We start from the raw sequence: 16008 nt of genomic DNA on the forward strand, positions 1-16008 counted from the left end.
GCCACCACCTCATATCTTGGTAGATGCCTCCACTGCCACCCATCAACCACCACCCGACCCAGTCGAGCGCAGCGGCACCACCACCATCCCCATCCGCCCACCACTCACCCTCACTCCAGCGACACCTGGTCCCGGGGCTCCACTGGGCCCTGGCTTGCCTTGACCACCACCACCACCACCACCCACCACCCACCACACCACCCCCCCGGCCACCGTCCCGCTCCACCGCCCGGGTCCCTCACCTCTGCTCTCGCTCTCCCATCCATTCTTCCTCCCGCCCACTCCACTCTCTTCCTCGCCTTGTCTTAGGCGCGCCCGCACCTCTCTCTCTGCTACCATCGTCTTTCCCTCACAACCACCACCACCCGCCAGCCGAGCGAGTCGCCTTCTGCCGCCTCATCTCGCTTTCCCTCTCTCCCGTCCCCTACCAGCCGGCACCGCTTCTCTCCGCCCGACGTGCACGCACTCGACGACACTTTCGTTTCACATCGCCGTCACCGTTTCCTCGAACCCGGCCCCCCCCATTCTAGCGCCCTCTCGTTGGCGACCTGCCCACCGCCCAGGCGCTCCCCCGGCTCGAGCCATTCCGCAACCCAACGGGAGACCATCACAGGCTCGGCCACCACAACAAGACATCACGACCGACGCCGTCCCGCCCGCCCGCCCGCCCGCCGGCGCCTTCTGCTGCGCAAGCCCGCTGCACTTCGATTTCTGCTGCGTGCCGGATGCTGTCGATTACCAGGTGCGGACTCCAATCCTCCTCATCTTGGCGGCTGAGGCGACAATGAATGGGACGCTGAGCGACTGAATACCCTCGCACAATAGATCGTTTCACATTGGCTCATCGGGCACCGCCGCCGCACCCTCCGCGACGTTCCTGCAACGAAACCATCGTCCACTGGCCTCAACTGTTCCCGGCTGTTGCTCTACGCCTGTCACGCCAACACGGCACTGATCTCGCGTCGTCCTGCCCGACTGCCGCCCAGCTCCCCCAGCCTGTGCCGAAGTGCACGCCACCCCAGGTCGCTCGCAGCTCAAGGCAGGCCTCTTGCATAGGGTTGGATCAGGGAGCAGAGGCAAAGACAACGGCTTTCATGGACGATACGTCGCGACTCTAGGCTATTCGGCTGATCTTCTCGCCGCCCGTGAAAACGTGCCGGCTGTTCACAACGCTTACGCTTTCCCCGTCTCCCATCGTCGCTTCCGTTTTCCACGTCCGAGCCTCTGGCTTGTTCGTCTGACCCGAGCGGCACTACTGCGCCGTCTTTGTGCACGGCACACTGCGCCTCTAATCAACCACGACAGTTTCTTCGACGCATAGGCCGCCGCAAAAGCCACTCGCCGGGCATAACGTCCGTTTCGGACCAGCGCGGCCATGGCCGCCAACATGCAGCACATGGCTGGCGTTGGCCAGATGGGCATGCCGCAGCAAATGCGGAAGCCTACAACTACGCATCAACTCCAGCAATACGTCTATCAACAGATTCTCTCCCGCTCACAAGGACATGGTGGTATGGCATGGCACGCAAATATCAACCTTAGCGATCGCATGGGCAAGACCATGGAGCTGTGCGTATTCTTCCAGAACAAGCGGCTGCTCGGGGCTTTCTGGCTAACTGTCTGAAGCATTTCCAACATCACGCTGGCCGTCAACAACGGCGACCCCCAGCAGGCTGCCATTATGGCCTGCAAGTTTGAGGAGGACACTTTCAAGTCCGCAACAAGCAAGGTATGAATGCTGCTACTTCCTTTTCCCTGCTGCCCTACTTCGTCGCTGCGCTTGTGGCGTGCCGTCTAACCTTATGTCTGTTTTTTTCCTGCAGGAGATGTACGACTCAAACATGAATGGCAAGATCATGGAGTTCTTCAAGAAACGCCAGGAAAACGAGCCGAATCTCCAAAACTCTCTCAACGCCCAGGCACAAGCTGCACAAGCCGCCCAGGCCCAGGCTATGATGAACATGCAGGCGCAAATGGGTCGGGGCATGGGCCAGAACCCCCAGCAAGGCTTTCAGCACCTCCAGCACCAAATGCAAGCGTCTCAAATACCTCAGCAGGTCCAGCAACAACAAGCTCAACAACAGCAGATGGGGATGGCAATGGGTATGCAAGCGGGCCGTGGGGGCATGCCGAACCAGCAGGGCATGGGTATGCCGCCGAATCGACCACAACCTCAGGTTATCGCGGCGGAAATGTCTCGGCTTGCTCAAGCCGACAAGGCCAAGGTCATGGATCTTGCGGCGAAGCTCATGTCCCAGACTCCAGAGCCGCAAAAAGCGAACACGCGGATGCAGCTGCAGCAGAGGCTGGCACCACAGCAGCTGGCCGACCTTCAATCTCAGGGCAAGGATCCGCTGTTGTGGTTTTTCCAGACACAGGCGTTCCACATGCTCAAGAACAATATGAACCGCCTGCAGCAGCAGGGCGGACCCCCGGGTCAGAATGCCAACCAAGCCGCCATTATGCAGCAGCAGCGCAGCCAACAGTCCCTCCAGCAGCAGCGCCAGGGCATGCTGAACGCAGGCGTGGGCCAGTCCTCGGACTTCTCGCAGTTCCCTCCCGGCATGGACAGCATCAAGGACCAGCAGATGACTGGTCTAATGGCACAGCAAGCCGGGCAAATGGTGGTCCCTGCCAGCGGAGCCGGCCCTCGAAACCCGACGCCGCAGCCGGCAAACCAGGCCCTGGCTGGTCAGCCCGGGCCGAACCAGACTCCGCGACAGGCTCCCCCACAACAGCAACAGCACATGCAACAGCAACAGCAGGGCGCGAATCTTCAGCAAATGAAGATGAACCAGGCCCAGCAGTCCCAGGCCCAGCTTCAGTTGAAGCAGATGCAAGGCCAGAACGGCATGATGGGTGGAGTTGGTCCTTCACAGAGCCCCGCCATGAACACTCTTAACACGCCCGTATCGCGCCCGCCGGGAGGCGTCAACAGCGGCATGGGCCAGGGCATGGGCCAAGGCGGGATGCAGTTTGGCGATCAGCGGTTCAACCAGGGAATACAGCGACCGAACAGCCAGGCCTTCCAGAACATGCTCGCCAGCATGACGCCCGACCAGAGATCAGCTCTCCATGGACTCGCTCCCGACAAGCTTAACGACGTCATGCGACGGTGGCAGAGCACGCGGCAGGAACAGATGGCGATGAACGCCGGTCAGATGAACCCCCAGAACCGCCCACCGAACCAGTTCGGCGGTCAGATGAACATGAACATGGGCATGGTCGGCGCCCAAGGCCCACAAGTTATGCAGCAGCAGCTGCCAAACGGGCCAGGCAACGCGAGCCTACAACAGCAGCAGATGCAGATGCCCCGGATGCCCATGCAGAACACGCAGGCACAGATGATGATGGATCAGATGGAGCTTCCGGCGCAAGTCCACGCCCAGATTGCCCAGCTGCCTATCGAAGTCAAGAAGTGGAGGGATCTGAAGATTTGGCTCAGCCAAAATAACACGCTGCCGCAAAATGTCAAGGGCCAGCTCAGTGCTCTACAGCAGAAACAGTTCCAGATTCTCATGCAGAGACGGGCCTCGATGCAGCAAGCCGGGCAGACCCCCGGTATGAACCCGATGGCGGGCGCGATGCCTGGTCAAATGCCGAATCAGCAGCAACAACAGCAACAGCAACAGCAACAACAACAACAGCAGCAGCAGCAGCAACAACAACAACAACAACAACAACAACATCAGCAGCAAATGGCTATGCAACGTCCGATGAACAGTATTCCGCCACAAGTGCTTCAAGTGACGCCGCAGGAGCTTATGCAGATTCGGGCGCAGAGGCCTAACCTGTCCAACCTGCCTGACGAGCAGCTGCGTGCCATGCTGTTGCACATGAAGCGAACGTCTTGGGCACAGTCACAACAGTCACAGCAGCAGTTGAGGGCTCAACAAGCACAGGCACAGGCCCAGGCTCAAGCCCAGGCGCAAGCACAGGCACAGGCTCAAGGCCAGCAGACTACGCCAGGCCAGATGCCTGGTGCCCCCCCGGCGCCGGTCCCGATGCAACCAACACAGTCGGCGCAGCAGCAAAACCGCACGCCACAACCGCAAAACCAGGCCGGACCGAATGGTGCCATGAGGCAGACAGCCGCAATGACGCAGGCAGGCGCTCAGAGGCAGCAGCAAGGGCAGGCCACTGAGCAGGCACGCAACAACCGGCCCGCGCCGGCCAAGAACAACCTGAAGCGACCGAGCACCGACGACGCTGCGGACAACGTGGAGCCATCGAACTCTGCCGCTTCCGGGCTTCCGCGGCCGCCGTCTCAACCCAACCAGCAGCAGCAGGGCTCCAAGGGCCCGGCATTAACGGCACAACAGGTAGCCGCCATGCCACCGGCGCAGCGGGCCAAATACGAGCAGTATAGGAAGATGCAGCTGGCTGGACAGGGCCAGCAGGCCGCGGCCTTGATTCAGCAGCAGGCTGCCCCGGAAGGTGTCAACCGTCTAAGGCAATTCAGTGCAGAGGAGATGCGTGCTTTTAGGGAACAGCCAGCTTCCGAGATCGCCATGAGCCCGCAGGAGCGCAGCGAAACTGCCGCCAAGCTGCAACGAATCGCGGGTGACATGACCAAGGTCGGTCGCGGACTCACCAAGTGGTATTCAATTACGCGAGATGATGTGCGCGCCAAGATGTTCTTCAGAACGGTGAGTAGCCCCCTCTTCCCCCAGCAGATTGGACTTGCGTAGCTAAAACTTCGTTTCAGCGACTTCGTATCATGAGCCAATTCTCCGACGGCGATCACATGCAGGTGCTCAAGGACAAGTTCACCATCCGATCGTCCGAAGTGGACCAGGCTCGGTCCATGTTGGAAAGCATGGCCAAGGACCTCGCAGCGAGCATGATGAGAAGCGGACACATGAAAGCTTCCGGGCAGGGACCTGCGCCTGCCGCCACGCCAACCCCGCAGCAGCAGCAGCAGCAGCAGCAGCAGCAGCAGCAGCAGCAGCAGCAGCAGCAGCAGCAGCAGCAGCAGCAGCAGCAGCAGCAGCAGCCGGCGGCGGCGGCGACGGCGGCGGCACCGCAACAGTCTCAGCAGGGAACGCCCCAGGCACAGCCGGCCCCGTTGAGCGCAGCCAACCTGGAGAAGAACTCGCAGGCACTGAACAAGGTGAACCAGCAGAAGGGATCCGCCAAGGCGAATCAGGTGCCGCCCGCCCCAATAGCGACGCAACCGCCCTTCTCGTTTGGGGCCGCCTCGCCGCACGGGAACCCAAGCTACATCGGCAAGCCCAAGGACATGAACCTGCAGCTCCCGCCTGCACGGAAGAAGCCCAAGCTGTCTGGGCAACAGGCTGTGGGCCAAACATCGCAGGGCGCGACACCCTCGCCCAAGCTGAACAAGAACGCGTCTCCCGAGATGCGCCGAGCTGAGCCGCCAAAACCCGTGTTCACGTGCAAGGATGCCGAGTGCGCCAACTCTACGCTCACGTTTGCGACGGACCAGGCGCTCCAGCAGCACGTCCAGGAGGAGCACGTGAAGCCGCATGAAGACCCGCTCAAGTTCTGCACGGAGCACCTTGCGCTGGCGCTTGGCCTGGACCCCGACGGCTCCCCGAAGAAGGCGGCGGAGACGTCGGCGGCGATGAGTGTGTCGACTTCGAAGCAGGGCCAGACACCGGTCAACGTGGGCGGAACGCCAGCATCCCAGGACGCCGGCATGAAGAGGTCGGCGAGCGGCGCCGGGAAGTCTCAGGAGGTCAAGAAGCCGGGCAAGGCGGATGCCGCAGGGCAGAAGCAAGGCGACGGCAAGGCGGACACGGCGACGGCGGCTGGGCGCTCAGATCCCTGGGCGGGTTGCACCATCGACCCGCAGGCGTTCTTTGCCAACTTGGGCTGGGAAAAGGGTATCGGGCTGCCCAACCTGGTCAGCGAAGCCAACATGTACCGGTCCCAGACGCCCAAGGACACTCCCGAGTCGAGCAAGGACAGCGGTGCCAGCGAGCCCAACAGTGACATATCGGAGAGCGCGGCACTCGACATTGATGTCTACTGGCATACGTACGAGAACGTGGACTCGGACCTGCTGCTGAATCTCGACAGCGCGACGTTGAATGGAGAGACGGTGCTGAAGGGGCCCGACGGAGAGACGATGGACCCGTTGCTCCTATTGGAACCGCCAATGGGGCCGGCGCCGGACTGGGGGGACATGAAGATTGACTTTTCGCAACCTTTTGAGCTGGATACCCGGTTTTACAGCATGGCGACGTAGTCACGACGGGCGCAACGGGCGCAACGGCCAGCACGGACACTACGAACACCACGGCTCTGTTTTCCTTCATATTTTTTCTTTGTTCTCTCCCTCTTCTTCTTTCGCCCGCTTCTATTTTTGACGCAATGACTTTTTGCTGTTTTTTCCTAGATTGGTTGGGGATTCTCTTTCCGCCTCGGTCCGTGGATTGCGGGCTTTGAAGAGGCCAGAGACGAGTGAGGTCAATTGTTACATGGAAGCGTTGGTGTCACGCGTGATGCGATGGTGGTTGCTGCGTATCCGATGGATTTCTTTGCCGTTGATTCTTGTTTGCCTCGAGGGGCCTCCAGGATATATACCCACGTTTTCACGCTACGATGCATGCGGGCGCAGGATGGCACAAGGGCTGCGTGGAGGAAGGGCGAGGGCGAGGGGGCGCATAAAAGTCATGAGGCCAGGACGGGAAACTCTGGAAAAGGGGGGAATACAGGGGAGGCGGCTCATCAGGCGTTGATAATATGTAGGCGGAGCGGGCCAGTCGTCCCGGAGGCAAGGCGAAGGAGGCAGGCAAGGTGGGAGAGCGGGCAGGCAGTGTTTGTACCATGAGGTTGGCGCGACGGCACCAGGCCAGCGACATGCAGATGATGTACCCATTTGGGGAGATGAAGGAACTTCCATGTTTTATTGAGGGTTCTGGTGATGATGACGGTTCCAGTCTGGTTTTTGTTTGGTCTGTTAGATTCGGATGCGGCATGCGTGGCGGTGGCATGCCAGCCATAAGACATGAAGGCAAAACTGCTGACGGAGCCTTTTGTGTATTTGACTTGCGGCTGCGTGTGTCTTAAGGGCGCATATGCCTGCCCGGGCGTGCATGTGTTGTAGATGTAGTATGTAGGTACGTGGGCTGACGGCGAGGGTGCCTCCGCCCACATGATGATAATGGTTATGGGTTGCTGTCCGAGGCAGGCGATGAATCCAATGGTCGCGCCTGTTGGGCGTGGCTGGTGGTGGGTGGGTGCAGGCGCGTTCCTGCATGCCCAGCCGGGCGGGGATGGAACCCCCCACTGGAGCAGGCCATCCAGCCCGCTCTTCCCACCGCGCCTCGACTGATAGTAGCAGCCGCGGCGCGGGCTCGTCCGTGCCTCACACTAACCTACCTACTACACGTATCCTAGTAGCAACGTTAGTACCTAAGTGCCTTGTGTAAGGTCGGATAGGTACCTTGGGCATATCCGTAAATGTTTTGAACCGGGGGCTTCCCGCTGGAGGCGAGGCGGCTTCAGTTCCCGGGTCTCGCGAACGCTGCTCTGCGTGCTGCGCTAGGCTGGGCTGGGCTGGGCTGTTGGTGGTGGTGAGGCGGCACTGCTACGACTGTAGTGGTGATGGTGCGCTGCGCGGGATGGAGCGCTGTGGAGACGCGGCGGCGCGCCTTGGACCTTGCCCAAACGGGCAATTTGTCAATACAGGTATACTTGCTGCTGCAGCAGTACTAGCAGGTACCTACCTGACCTTTTTTTGGGGGGGGGGGGGGCGCGCCTGGTGCGTGAAGAGACAGGAGGGTCTGCGCGCCGCGTGTTCTGGCCCCGTCTGCATTGTGGGGAGGGGGGGGGAGCGGGAGTCTCATCAATCAGTGAATTATAGGCAAGGAACGTACTGACGTTACGGCTGGCTTGACTGCTGTCGACGTCGCGTCACCTTCTGTTGTCACCACCACTGCCACAACGTTAGGGTGTATCGACTACCCTTAGCAGCAGTGGTACGTAGCACTAACTAGTACCACCGCCGTATCACACGCTCAGCTTCCCACACACACACTCTCTCTCCAATCCTCGTCTTCCCCGTTCCGTCTCTGACATCTCGTCTTCATTTTACTTCTTCAATTTTCATCTATCCTATTCTTACAACCTCACTTATTCGGGTTCCAGGCCAGACCGACGCCTCTCTGTCTATTCGACGTGCCCGCACCACCACTGCATCCTCGCCAACCCCATCATCGTCGGCGCGCGCGACACGGACCCTCACAACAACAGCAGCAGCAGCAACACGCATTCGAATCTCGGGCCCGACCTCTCTCCCTGCCTGTGGCCCCAGGCGTTCACTCCTCTTCCTCCCCTCTCGCGTGCAAAGAAGAAGAAGAAGAAGAAGAAAACAAGGTCTTTCATCCTTGGGCGGCAATGGCCTCTTCGTCGCACGCCGCTGCCGGCACCGCGTCGCCCACCAAGAGACGCGCCGCCTTGGCCCCGCTGGACGCGAACGCGATGCCTGCGTCCCCCAAGCCGTTCTCGGCCAAGGACGGCATCGCAGCCTCCGTGTCCCTTAAGAGCGGAAAGAGCCCACCCGTTTCCCCCGCCGCATCGTGGTCCGCGTCCGCCGCGCTGGCCGTCGGCGCCGCCAAGAGGACCGCCGGCGAGGATGCCGGTCCGCCGCCGGCCAAGAAGCCGTGCCTCGAGGAGCGTGACGAGGTGCGTTAAGAAATAAAACCCTCAATTGGGGTCTCTCGCCGTCGCTGTCTATACCACAGACGATGAGACCGTTTCTCCCCCCTTGCAACGAATCAACGAGTGGGTGAGGCTGACCTCGGAACGCGGCCGTGCCACCAGGACGCACAACAGCACCGACCGTCTCGCTCCCAGAGCCCCGACTCCGTCTCCGTCTTCGACACCTCGGCCGGTGAGGGCGACTCGTCGTGGGCCACTGCCTCTACGGAACCGGACCACGCCGTGGTCACTGCTTTCGTCCGCCCGCGGCCAAGCCTGACGCGAGAGCAGGCGAGAGAGGTATGTCGTCCATCCCGACCGACCGACCGGCCTCCTCCGGGGGGCCATGCAGACAGAGAAGCGTCGACGGCTTTGTCGCCGGTAGAAGAAACGCCGACCCGCTAACCCGCCTCCGGCAGAAAGCAGAAATCCTCCGTCTACGCCTCGGGCTCGCGTCATACAAGGTCCGCACCGGTCAGGTTGCCGTCCCGCTGGCCAACCTGCGTCGCCTGCCCCTCCCGGCCGCGGGCCGCCGTACCGTCCGCGTCCAGAGCCCTGCGCCGCCGTCGACAACGGCCTCCCCCGCTGCCGAGAACAATAATAACAATAACTTCAATCGGGAGTGTGATGTCGAGGAGGGCGACGATGACGACGATGAGTCGCAGTCTCAGACCTTGCCGCAATCTCAACAGTCTGCGGCTACGCACGTGTCCGCGTCGACCAACTCCGAATTCGACGCCTCCATGACGATAGCCGCCACGCCGCCGCGGCAGAGCCAACGTGACGCCGAACAAGAACAACAAGAAGGCGGCGGCGACGGGGAGCGAGGGGCAGAGAACAAGGACAAGGATGAGGCCGGTGTTGAGGGAGAGGGCACGAGGAACGACGTCGGAGGCAACGCCGCAACCGGCCTGCTCAGCCTCGCGATGGCGAGCATGAGCTAGTCAGCGATCCCCTCCCTCCCCTCCATTTGCCTCTGCCGTTGCCCGCCCGCCTCGTCCCCTCTGGTGGAACGGCCGCGCCCGTCTCCCCGGAGTGGGAGGGTGGTCTGGCTGGCTCGTTGCCGTTGGCAGCCTATTTATGTGATTTTACGTTTTATTTAGTGTTGAGTGCTTGAGGAAAGCCACGACGCTCCATACCCCCCCGCTCTCGCCTCACCTACCCTCTTGCCCCATCCCATCCCATCCCCTGACTCGGGCGGGGCAGGCAGAGACGCAATGTGTACTTTTATGTGGGGACTCTCTTGTTTCTGGTGTTTCTCTCTCGCTGTCTATTTATGCCGAGTCGCATGTCGATGGGCTGTTTTTGTGTCTCTGCAACGGACTCGTTTGAAAGACGCATGGTGTGTGAGTTGAAGGGGTTTGGAAATGAGTTGGGAGGAGGGCACACATTATGCTGGTGGCCATGTTCTCTTTTTCTTCCATAGATGGACGGACGGACGGACAGACGAGCGAGGGTCGGAAATCTGACGAGTGAATGTGATGGGATGGGGTTACCAAACGGCGTTGCTGGACAATGTTTCCTGGCTTTGAAAAAGAAATAACATTGATTGATTCATCTTTTGTAATGAAGCATTTTCTGGCGCGCATGAAGGCGCCTCATGCCGTTTTCTCATAGCCAGCTGTCGTAAGCATGGCAAAAGATGCTGTCACAGCCTACGTGGTTCCTTCACTTATTAAGGGTACAACTGGCTGGCCGTGGCACATTTCACAGCAGATCCGACACACACACAACTCACACCCAACACCGCCAACATTACACCTCCCGCCGTCTTGCCATGCACCCGCGTGGCAAGAAAAGGGAGACAAAATATGAGAGAAAATAATCTCGTTGCTCGAATTGCATCCCATTTGTTGCCATCATCGCCTAGTCCACCAAAATCTTAGGCTCGAGGCGGCCATAGCTCTCAAAGAACTGGTCAAACAACTTGACGGCGTGCTCGACATCGGCGGCGCCGCCCGTCTCGCGGATGCTGTGCATGCTGAGCTGGGGGTTGCCGAGGTCAAGGGTGCGCATGCCGAGCTTGGCGGCGAGGCCCGGGCCGATGGTGCTGCCGCAGGGGGAGTCGTTGCGGACGACGAAAAGCTGCAGGGGCACGCCGGCGAGGCGGGCGCACTCCTGGACGAGGACGATGCCGGGTGAGTTGGTGGCATAGCGCTGGTTGGCGTTGATCTTGATGACAGTGCCCTTGTTCATGGCGGGCTGGTGCGACGACTCGTACTTGCCGGCGTAGTTGGGGTGCACGGCGTGCGCCATGTCGGCCGACATGAGGAAGGACCGCGACAGGGTCTGCTCGTAGGCCGTCGACTCCTCGCCCTCGTGGTGGACGGCCTCATAGCTGCCCTCGCTCGAGGCATCGCGGTTGCCGGGCAAGACAGACAGGCGGCGGATCACCGAGGGCAGCAGGTTGGAGTGGGCGCCCTGAGCCGACTGCGAGCCAATCTCCTCGTGGTCGAAGCACACCGTCATGCGGATTGTCGAGTCGTTGTCGAGCGAGGCGCCGTCGCGGACCGATGAGATGAGGCCCATTACGGAGCAGTACGTCATGCCCAGATTATCGAGGCGCGGCGAGAAGATGAGCTCGTCGCTGATGCCGCCGATGCACGACTTTTGCGTGTCGTAGAGGACGAGCTCGAAGTCGGCAATGGCCGACACGTCCACCTTGAGCTCGCTGGCGAGCACGTCGAGCACGGCCGGGTGGTGGCGCTCCGACATTTGATCCAGCGGGCGGAAATCCTCCACATCGTGGTCCTGCTCGTCCTCTGCGGGCTCACCGGCGGCGGCGGCGCTTTTGTTCAGCTCGGCGGCCGCGAGGCCGGCAATGGGAAACAGCTCCGTCTCCTTGTTGGGGTCGAAGTTGGACTGACGGTGGAGGTGAATGGCTAGAGTGGGGATGCGCAGGAGCGGGCGGTCGACCTTGACGAGCCTCTGGACGAAGTTGTCCCCGTCGCGGACGAGGACGCGGCCGGCGATGCTCAGGTCGCGGTCGAACCACGAGTGCCAGATGCCGCCGCCGTACGTCTCGACGCCGACCTGCAGATAGCCGACATTTGACTTTTTAGAGACGGGCTTGAGGCGCAGGCAGGGCGAGTCAGTGTGGGCGCCGACGATGGCGACGGGATTGCCCGGGCGCCACTTGCGGCCGATGGCGAAGGCGACGATGGAGGAGCCGTTGCGGGTCAGGTAGTACTTGCCGCCGGGCTGGAGCTTCGAGGCCCAAGAGTCGCGTTCCTTGATGAGGGTGAAGCCGGCCTTTTCAAACCGCTCGGCGGCCGACTTGGTGGCGTGGTAGGCTGCAGACAGACGGGGCGCGGAGACGTTAGTCAAAGGCTCAGGCTCCTCCTCCTCAAAGATGTCCGTAGTTTATTAGAGCACGGTAGCACCTAGCGCCCCGGCAACGCAGCAGATTGGATTGATACGTACGAGTGGGTGAGGCGTTGACGAAATCGACAAAGTCGAGAGCAGGCTTGGGGGGAGCCATGGCGAGCGATGTGGTGCAAAGGGACGAGGATAGCTGGACAGAGGTTGTCGTCGAAATGACGATCACCTGGGGCTCGGAGAAGAAGAGGCGTCTCGGGAACAGGCGGAGTAGGTGTGAGGACGAATGCGAGGCTCGGAGGAGCATGAATGAGGACACAATCAGCGATGGGGAGGTGAGAGGAGCAGCAGTAGCAGCAGCAGCAGCGATGCTCGAGGGTCGAGGAAGGAAAAGAGGCCCGCCCGGTCCGTGGTGGAGGGATGTCGTTGCCGCGAGGTGGGGATGTCTGTCGAGCTCGACGCTGGACCAGTGATGATTGGCGGCGGGCTCTCGCTGCCACTGCATCTGGTGGGGGCGGGGGGCCCACTAGACCGGATGACCGCCGCCTGCCCGCACCACCAAAAAATCCGGACCCGCTCCGTCTGGCCAGAGGGTCGGGTACAGTACCTTATATGTGAGGTGCGCTCCCAGGCAGGTGCAGGTGGTCCCGACTCCCGCCCTGGGCAGACTCCCCACGTTGTGGACACCCGACGGCAGCCGGGGGCATTGGGTGCCGGGAGCGGTAGGTGCATTTCCACATCACAATGACAGTCAAGGCTGCATCGCCGGCATCACGGCCACGCTCGTCACCTCGCCAGAACCCTTTGCAACGCATGCTGTAATTTCGATAGTCTATAACTCCTCGTACATGCTCTCGCATCGACTGTCCGTTTATCATGGGGTATTTTTCCCCAGCCAAATAAGTGCCCCTATCCATCTGACGCCGCCTGTCGCCGGACTCACAGGGTCATAGTAATACCCGCCTCCGTTTCCATCGCCGTACAAAAGGAAAGGAGCCGCCGTCCCGTCGCCAGCCTGTCTGTCCCCTCCTACTTGCGCTCCGCAGTCTCCGCCCCGCTTTCTTCGCTGTCGTGCGACGACTTGCGCGGCGTGTCCTGGTCGAAGACGAGGCCAGGGTGGCCGAGGCATAGCGCCAGCGCCGCCAGCGCAATCAGCACACCCTCGAGCACAATGAAGGGCACCTCTTCCTTGATGAGCTCGCCGTCGTAGCCGTCCCGGAGCTCGGCTACACGGTAGGCGCAACGGGCCAGGATGAGCAGCACCGACCCCGACAAGCCCACGAAGAAGGCCCGGAGGCGCCATCCAAAGCCCGACGACCGGCCCGAGCGCCAATAACGGATCATGTAGTCGGCAAAGCACGCCACAAAGGCCGTCAGCACGACGACCTGCAGCGCCAGACCCGCCATGGACACGTTCACGCCCGTCCGGTTGTCGCCATCCGAGTTGGTCGACATGGCCCCGCCCGCCGCCTGCAGCATTAGGCATACCACGTCAAAGGGGATGAAGATCCAATAGAATAGCTGCGGCTTGAACCGCGATAGGTCGGGCGCAAAGTACACAATCGTCTTGGACAGCGTCACGTAGATAGACGCCGTGTAGAAGACGGGCGCGATGGTCAGGCACACTGTCGTCGACGTCAGTCAGCTGGCGTCGAAAATCTCCCACGTATCTCTCAGCAGGTACGTACCGATTTGCACCATGAAGCCAACAAACGAGAAAGGGTTGTTCCAGAGCATGATGCGGCCAATATACCCAACTACCTCGCTCAGGCAGCCCAGGATCATGCCCGTCATGAAACCCCAGCTTTTCCATCGGATGCCCAGGTACGTGTGGATGATTCCGATTAGGGAAAAGAGAACCAAGAAGAATGTGTTAGCGGCCAGCGACGGCCGGAAGCCGTAGATGCTCCATTCTATGGGACAGTTGTCGAGGTTGCAGGTGGCGTCGGGACCAAAGGTCTTGACGCCCGGGGGAAGTTGCCGCGACATGGTTCTGTCTGTCGGTCTCGGATCTCTCTGTGCGTGCGTGTCTCAATCTGATGCAAGCCGAGTAAGCGGTCGTAACAAGATGACCCGGCTTGTAGGGCTGATTGAAGCGTCCCTTGGCGACGAGTGCCGGCGGATAAATGCCTGTTAGGCGGGTGGTGTGGAGGACCGACTGCCGAAGACGGGGTGGAGTGTTCGGTGCGAATGCGGCTTGCTTGGATCTTTCGAGTCTTGTTCGTCGCAATGCCATCGAGACTTCAACACAAAGGACTCAAGGAGGCGGATGAGCCTCTCCTCAAATACGGATGCCAAGCGCCATTGTCGACGGCCGCAGCAAGGCAGCACGACGGCTGCCCTGACTGCGAGCTCGCTCGGGCTCAGCCCTCTTGGGCGCGGGATGAGTGAGATTTCGACGTCATGGTAGAGTATGTTTCGCATCTCGCGCTCGCTGATGCGGCTCGCACTCGGGAATCCTGCCGGGGAGAGGCGGAGCTGATGGGGCGGGGCGGGGCGGCCACGCGCGTCCACGTTGCGCGGCTTGCGTCTGCCCACCCACGGGGTGAGATTGACGGCGCAGCCTTACACCAGCGGTATCCGATGCGAGGGCGCGTCTGTGGTTGGTCCATCGACCTCTCGTCGTGCCTCGCTGCTCGAAGGATGCGGCAGCGTCAGAGCCAGCGAGGCTAAAGCGCGAAGGGCGAGACCCTCGTCCAAGGCGGGCGGCCCCACCCACTCCCGAGTCCGAGTCCGAGGAGACGAATGGCAGACGCCGCGACGTCCACGATGCCGGCAGCCACGAGCTCACATTGCATCGCACTCATGAGGCTGTGAATGCAGGGACGCGTCGCCCATTGCTCACGGCATTACGCATTCATGGTTAGTTAGCGTGCCATCGGAGCAAGTGAGCCTAACTCCATCAAGGTGTGGCTGTCCAAGCATGGTGGTCTGCTTCGTCGTTTTGTCTGGCTCGCCTTGTCAGTCCATCGAGGTTGTCTTGCTTTGCGCCATGTGTTTGTTTGTTTGCATGCATGCAGCCCATCGCCAGGCCTTGATAGCGTTCAGACAGTCGATGATGAACACGAGCTCCTGGCCGTCTCTGCTGCCATGGGACATGTCCGTGACTGTTTTCCGAGAAACGAGCTGGTAAGCGCACGACGGGGCGCGGCGGGTCGAGCGAACACGAAACACGACCAAAAGTATGCCTTGTGCTAGAGGGTCACCGTACTTCGTAAAGCCGCCCAAACAAAACGGTAGGAGTCCCCCGCCTGTGTGGTTTTTCGCTTCTTCTCTCCTCCCCGTTTACTCTTCGTTCCAACTTCCGTGTGCTAGTCGTCGCCACAGGACCATCTCCAGCTTCCCACAGAAGGCCAAGCCGCGCGCCAGTCTGCGGCTTGGTGATCCCTTTTCCATCTCGTCACTAAAGTTGCACGTGTTTGCTCTCGACTTCGGCGGGTGCATGTCCATTATGCAGGGGATACCCTTCCTTCCACTCACGCACCTCTGGCAATGGCTGTCTAGCACTCGGAAGAGTCGTCGAGAGTGGTGTTGGGTCTGAACTAAACGCACAGCATCTAGGAACGCTTGCTGGCATGGCATGGCACCACGCTGGGCATTGGAAACCCGCGATGCAAGCTAGCCGTTTAAGCTTCTTTGCAACTGCCGACGGACCCCCATCTCTGGATGCCGTGGCGCCGAACTGCACCAGTCGGCTCCTCTCATATATCGACTCTCGTTCGTCTCCCAGCCTTGCCAACGGCGGGTCACGCTTCACCCCCCCGTGCGGGAGGTGTTGACGAGGGTGAGCAATATCACACTTTCGAGTCGGCGGCGACATCCTGGTTAGCGATCAGCAAGGACAAACCCACGAGAAGAAGCCCCGGGACACCGATAAACGGCCGGGTCGAGAGCAGGGAGCCGCCGAAGAACGAACCTGTCGAGCCGGGCAGAGTGGGGGGGGGGCGGACGAAATCAACACTCACAGTCCTGCGCCGCCTGTCTTCCATCTCATTCAGTAACACACGTCTACATCTGCTA

At 60.8% G+C, this 16008-nt stretch overlaps 4 protein-coding genes across 4 annotated transcripts; 2 read left to right on the forward strand and 2 right to left on the reverse strand.

The window, feature by feature from the left end:
- Positions 1-236: 236 nt before the first annotated feature.
- Positions 237-7092, forward strand: JDV02_000682 (uncharacterized protein). Its single transcript, XM_047981519.1, has 4 exons — positions 237-1569; positions 1627-1729; positions 1824-4649; positions 4709-7092. Exons 1-4 carry the CDS (start codon positions 1376-1378, stop codon positions 6212-6214), a joined length of 4629 nt encoding a protein of 1542 aa, XP_047837479.1. The 5' UTR covers positions 237-1375; the 3' UTR covers positions 6215-7092.
- An 823-nt stretch (positions 7093-7915) lies between these two features.
- Positions 7916-10226, forward strand: JDV02_000683 (uncharacterized protein). The gene is made up of 3 exons (XM_047981520.1): positions 7916-8655; positions 8794-8970; positions 9090-10226. The coding sequence occupies exons 1-3, from the start codon at positions 8368-8370 to the stop codon at positions 9612-9614; spliced, it is 990 nt and encodes a 329-aa protein (XP_047837480.1). The 5' UTR covers positions 7916-8367; the 3' UTR covers positions 9615-10226.
- JDV02_000684 (Aspartyl aminopeptidase) lies at positions 10138-12385 on the reverse strand. Its single transcript, XM_047981521.1, has 2 exons — positions 12094-12385; positions 10138-11963 (listed from the first exon to the last, which is right to left on the reverse strand). The coding sequence occupies exons 1-2, from the start codon at positions 12293-12295 to the stop codon at positions 10537-10539; spliced, it is 1629 nt and encodes a 542-aa protein (XP_047837481.1). The 5' UTR covers positions 12296-12385; the 3' UTR covers positions 10138-10536.
- Positions 12386-13017: 632 nt separating this feature from the next.
- Positions 13018-13977, reverse strand: RTA3 (RTA1 like domain protein; the record flags this gene model as incomplete). The annotated part of the gene is made up of 2 exons (XM_047981522.1): positions 13018-13613; positions 13677-13977. 2 exons carry the CDS (start codon positions 13975-13977, stop codon positions 13018-13020), a joined length of 897 nt encoding a protein of 298 aa, XP_047837482.1.
- Between the last annotated feature and the right edge of the window lie 2031 nt (positions 13978-16008).

This window comes from Purpureocillium takamizusanense, chromosome 1 (genome assembly GCF_022605165.1).
Source record: "Purpureocillium takamizusanense chromosome 1, complete sequence".
Lineage (NCBI taxonomy): Eukaryota > Fungi > Ascomycota > Sordariomycetes > Hypocreales > Ophiocordycipitaceae > Purpureocillium > Purpureocillium takamizusanense.

Coding starts and splice junctions, on each gene's coding strand:
- JDV02_000684 (XM_047981521.1), bottom strand. CDS start 12,295: ATGCTCCTCCGAGCCTCGCATTCGTCCTCACACCTACTCCGCCTGTTC. Junction 11,964..12,093: donor CGTCAACGCCTCACCCACTC/GTACGTATCAAT, acceptor GTCTGTCTGCAG/CCTACCACGCCACCAAGTCG.
- JDV02_000683 (XM_047981520.1), top strand. CDS start 8,368: ATGGCCTCTTCGTCGCACGCCGCTGCCGGCACCGCGTCGCCCACCAAG. Junction 8,656..8,793: donor GCCTCGAGGAGCGTGACGAG/GTGCGTTAAGAA, acceptor CCGTGCCACCAG/GACGCACAACAGCACCGACC. Junction 8,971..9,089: donor CGCGAGAGCAGGCGAGAGAG/GTATGTCGTCCA, acceptor CGCCTCCGGCAG/AAAGCAGAAATCCTCCGTCT.
- JDV02_000682 (XM_047981519.1), top strand. CDS start 1,376: ATGGCCGCCAACATGCAGCACATGGCTGGCGTTGGCCAGATGGGCATG. Junction 1,570..1,626: donor ATGGGCAAGACCATGGAGCT/GTGCGTATTCTT, acceptor AACTGTCTGAAG/CATTTCCAACATCACGCTGG. Junction 4,650..4,708: donor CCAAGATGTTCTTCAGAACG/GTGAGTAGCCCC, acceptor ACTTCGTTTCAG/CGACTTCGTATCATGAGCCA.